General features: G+C 39.8%; 1 protein-coding gene across 3 annotated transcripts in view; it reads left to right on the top strand.

Moving 5' to 3' along the window:
- Positions 1–5,316, top strand: part of Hmcn1 (hemicentin 1) — a 381,331-nt gene continuing 376,015 nt past the window's right edge. For 2 of the 3 annotated variants that reach the window (XM_048809832.1, XM_048809831.1), the window contains exon 1: positions 14–567. In XM_048809832.1, the coding sequence (XP_048665789.1) occupies positions 300–567 (268 nt within the window). In that variant the 5' untranslated portion in view covers positions 14–299. Of the gene's footprint in view, positions 568–5,316 lie in introns of all 3 variants that reach the window. The other variant, XM_048809830.1, reaches the window with a different exon arrangement.

Genomic DNA, 5,316 nt, shown 5'->3' with positions numbered 1-5,316 from the left:
CCGCAGGCTCAGAGCTGCCCCGGGGCATGGACCCCGTGCACTGCCCGCACCGTATCGCACGCCGCCCGGGCTCCGCCGGCAGATAGCAGCCTAGGAGGACACCGCGTCGGGACAAAAGCTGCTGCATCCCGGCGGAGGGAGTCGGGTTTGGTGCCTGCCCCCTTCTGATTCTCGGCTCCAAACTTTTTTTGCTCCTTGAGCGATCGCAAGAGTCTGAGTTTCTCTGGGAGGAAAACCTTTGCTGTTGTTGAGGAGGACTAAGCACAGGGCTTAGGCACTCAGGAAAGAAAAAAAAAAAAATGATTTCCCGGGAAGTTGTCCACACAGTTTTCCTGCTTGCTCTTCTTTATTCTTCCCTGGCTCAGGATGCCAGCCCCCAGTCGGAGGTCAGGGAGGAGGAAATTCCCGAGGGGGCTTCCACCTTGGCTTTTGTATTTGATGTGACTGGTTCCATGTATGATGATTTAGTTCAGGTCATTGAAGGGGCTTCCAAAATTTTGGAGACGTCTTTGAAAAGACCTAAGAGACCTCTCTTCAACTTTGCTTTGGTGCCTTTCCATGATCCAGGTAAGGGACATATTTATTTTTTATATTTGTATGTCTCATGATTTTATTTTCTGCTATGAAATTGTTTTATTGTTAGAAAGTTTCAACATTTTTTTTTTTAATATGTCTGAGTACACTTGTAACAAAGAATTGCATGCTGGTGGGTTTGCGCTCTAATACCTCCTTAGGTCTCAGCCATGGAGTAGATGACCTGTTTAAGGAGCTTGAACCTGGAAATGTGGACTTGGGAAAACCAGTACCAAGAGTCTGCTGCAACATCCAAATCAGAGTTTGTACTTTAAAGCTACAGAATGTGTAATTGTCAAGGAAGCCTTGGCCGTGGATACTGAGCAGCAGTGCTCACTAAATGTGAAGAGCGCACATTCAGGTTGAATAACTCTCACATAAGGGAGGGAAAAAACCCTGATGTGTGCCACATGAGGAAGCCTGTAAGTCAGAACTTCTAGAGGAACTGGAGACATGAGAATAAAAGAGAAGCCATTCATTTTCTAACTCCACCTATTCATCTTTGCACCAAGTCATTTAGTTAGATTCATGGATGTGTGTAAACATTATGTCCATGTCTCATGCAGTTGAAATGTAATTTGGTATGTCTGTGCTCTTTAAAGGTAGTTGAAGCAAAATAACTTTATTTTGTGCCCTAAAGCTATGAGTTTCAGCTGCTCCACTGCAATATGATCCTGTTTACTTTTTAAAGTAGCACCTCTCTGTGAGGCTTATAGGAGCCCTCATTGTCATTGCTGAGGGTAACATTACAGGGGGAGTCCTGGGGCTTGCTTTCTAGTGTCCACCTGAGTTTCATTAACTGCCCATTTAAAGAAACAGAACAGCCAATTTCTTAAATGTCCTCCCCCACTGTTCTCCCACATTTTTCCTGCTTTTGAAAGTCACTTCACTGAAAGACTTTGATACAGCCTCTTCACAGTGAGAGCATGATGTTGACAATCTTAAATTCTTTCTTTGTGCATATGGCAAACATTTATGAGTTCAGATTATTTTTAGGTATTGAATGTGGTAGATTTCAATTATTTAAAAAGCACTGGCAGATATTTAGAGAGCAAAAGAATTTTCTTGGATTTTCATGTTCTTTAAATGATGAAAACAGTAACATCTACTCTCCTGGGATATACACATATCTTAGTAATTTCTATATTAAAGATTTTTATATTTGAATAAAGAATTTGATAGTCATTTCCTGTTTTTACCATTATGATTCTTACATTTATAAAAAGTCAAGATACCAATTATGATGTAGTTCTAGGCTTTTGTTATTTTGGAATAACCTAAATACATTTCTTCAACAGGGATGAATCTGAAGCTAATAACTGTTTTCTCTAAATAACATCATCATTTGCTTTTCTCCAAAAAAAAAAAAAAAAAGAAAAACTCTTACAAAATTATGTTGTAGGAAACAAAATCCAAAATTTGCTTCAAGTCATAAATGGAAAGTGGACTATCATGAGCTCTCAAAGTGCTATGCAAAATTCTTATAACACATTCTATTGCTGTGGGCTGTTCTCCTGTTGTCATCAAATGGGAAAGTTTGCACATCACTATAGTTGATCTATAGTTTAGCAATCATAGTTCCAAGTTGGAGACTTGGCATGCTAATAACTGATGACTAATAAACTAGAACTTTTTGAACTAAGTTATATGAGAAAATCATTTATTTAAATTGGCTTCATGAAATTGATTGTATAGATAATTCAACAAAATGATGGATTCTGGTTCCACTGTGATTCAAAGTAGAGGGGAGTGATCAAGAGTTTCTTATCTAACACTATTTCAAATATTTTTGAAGACAAAGTTAAAACACTATTCACCATTAAGTTAGTATTCACATGAGTAAATTGGATATTTGCATGATTTTTTTCTTTGTAGGGGTGTGTGTGTGTGTGTGTAGCTGTTCAGTTTTGATTCTCTTATTGGAATAACAGGAAGGCCTTGAATATAGATAGGGATTGTCTGTTTTACTGAGTGATACTAGAAAAGTCAATGTACATTTTTGAATCTGTTTCTTCAATGCTAAAGTGGGAGAATTGGATTTGAACCCAAGTTCCCTTCTCATTGTGATGTTTTGTGATATTCTGTTTTATACGTAGTTGTTTTTCATTGTTCCTAACATATTTGTATGGTTGGGTGATACAACTGACATGGAAATTAATGTATAGAATTTAATATTATGGTTATGGCAACGAGCTTCAGTGCTTATAGGTTGTTGGCACATACTGTGACATTTGGCTAGATGAAATAATGGAGAAGTTCTGAGACGTAGTCTAAGGCTTTTGACAAAAGACTTTAGGCTTTTGCAGATGATGGCCTTGGAGTTCTGCATTACAGTGTGGGGTGTTTGTAGGTGGGGGTACACTTAAAATACAAGAACAACACAGGAGGAAGAATGTCTGACCTTTGATAGCAAGGGAATCAAGCCGTTGAGAGGGTGTGTGTGTGTGTGTGTGTGTATGTATGCGTGCGTGTGTGTGCAGGGAGGCCTGGTGGAGAACCAGGGGCACCATCAGTCTGTGAGGAGCAGAGAGATACTGAGATGACCAGGATCAAGGAAAAGGAAGTCAACATTTCAATGTTAATGAGGCTCTCATAATCACATTTAATGTATTAATTTGTAACTTTTTTTTTTTTTGGATGTAATCCCCTTACCATACAATTCATCCACTTACCACCTACAATTCTCTGATTTCTGCTCATTATGGATTGGTGCAACTTTTAGAACATTTTCATCACCTCAGAAAGAAATTCATACCTTTAGTGATCAGCCTGCTAGCCTCCCATCAACCCTGCCCAGCCCTAAGCAACCACTAATCTGCTTTTCTGTCTCTCTAGATTTTCCTGTTTGGACTTTGATGAGTAGAATCATGTAACCTGTGGTCTTTTTGTGACTGGCTTCTTTACTTTAGCATAAGGCTTCCAAGGTTTGTTCGTGTTGTAGCCTGTGTCAGTACTTGATTCCTTTTTAGGGCCAAATGATATTCCATTGTATAATAGATCATATTTTGTTTATCTATTAGTCCAAGATAGATATTTGAGTTGTTCCCACTTATTATGAATAATGCTGCTATAAATATTCATGTACAAATTTCTGTGTGGACGTGTTTCCATTTCTTTTGGGTGTGTATCTGGAAGTAGAACTGCTAGGCCATGGTAACTGTGTTTATTTGTTTGAGGAGCTGCCAAACTGTTGTCTAAAGTGGCTGCAATACTCTTACCAGCAGTGTATGAGAGTTCCAATTTCTTCACATCCTCACCAACATGTTATCAGACTTTTGGATTGTTATAGGTTAATTTTTTTCAGCATTCCAAATGTCTTGTCTTCCTCAGAACACAATTTGGGGAGGGCTGATGGTGTTTCTTGACTATAGTTCCCTTTATCACTCAGTCTGTTACTTACCCTCTCTCTGTAAGGTAGGTACCAGACAGAGGGAGAGTGTTTCGAGGAGTTAGCTAAGAAAGAAGAACTTTTCTTTCTGTAAAGTTAAGTCTCCACTTTCTTCTCAGGATTTCTTGCATGGCTTGTATGCCTTCATTCATTCATTATTCACCCACGTATTGCTTTAGACACTGGGGATGCCAAAGGGAATAAAACAGACAATAGTTGAAGTGCTCATGGAGTTTGCATTTTGTTGGAGACACAGGGACACAGGCAATAAAGAAAATAATTACAATACATCTGATTTGTTTTGATGGTGGTAATCACTATGGAGAAAAGAAAGAAAAAGTGTCATGGGGAGTTTTAGAGGTGGATCGATCGAGAGTGTTGGAATTTTAAATACAGTGGTTGGGGAAGCTCCCAAATGAGAAGATCACACTGGAACAAAGACTTGAAGGAGGTGCAAGAGGAAGCAATGAAGATATCTGAGAAAAGGCAGTTATAGGCAGATGAGAAATTCCCGAAAAGCTCTTCTGGCAAGAGGATCATGAAATGTTCAAAGAACAACCATAATCCCAGAATGTCACAAGGCAGTGAGTGAGAGCAAGGAGTTAGGAGGTGAGGTCAGGCATATGATGGGGCCACTGTAGCCTTGTTCGGCATCATGCAGGAGTTGGGAGCCACTCTAGGGTTTTGAACAGAGCAGCGACATGATCTGACTTAGACACCCACATAATCATTCTGTTGTTGGAGACTAGCCTAAAGCAAAGCCAGGGCAGAAACATGGAGAATAAGCAGATGACTGATGACTTCTGTTAAGTTCAGGCAGAAGATGATGGTAGACTGTGTGGGAAGTTGGTAGCTGTGGGTGTTTTGAGAAATGGTTGAAGTTTGTTCATATCTTAAGGGGGAAACCAGAAGGGTCTGATGATGTACTGATTGAGGGGTGTGAGGAAAAGACAGAAGTCAAGACCGGTTCTGAGAATTTGTCTTGAGGGAATAGAAGCACAACATGACCATATCCTGAGATGGACAAGGAGAAGCAGGTTTCAGAATGGTTGGGGGCTATATTTATCACCAAAAAAGGCCTAACTAGAAAATTGTTATGTTTTCAGTTTTACTCTTCTGATTGTAGTGATTTAAATAGGAAATTGGACATGCCCAGCAGGGTGGCGCAGCCCTATAATCCCAGCAACAGAAGGCTGAGGCAGGAGGATCCCAAGTTCAAGGCCAGCCTGGGCAACGTTGTGAGACCCTATCTCAAAAATAAAGAGAGCTAGGGATGTGGTTCAGTGGTAGACTGAGTACCTGGCATGCATGACATTCTGGTGGTTCAATCCACAGTAACCAAAAAAAAAAAAAAA

Source organism: Marmota marmota, unplaced genomic scaffold (genome assembly GCF_001458135.2).
Source record: "Marmota marmota marmota unplaced genomic scaffold, marMar, whole genome shotgun sequence".
Classification (NCBI taxonomy): Eukaryota; Metazoa; Chordata; class Mammalia; order Rodentia; family Sciuridae; genus Marmota; species Marmota marmota.
Note: the sequence above shows the minus strand (reverse complement) of the source record. Positions and strands in the feature narration are given on the sequence as shown.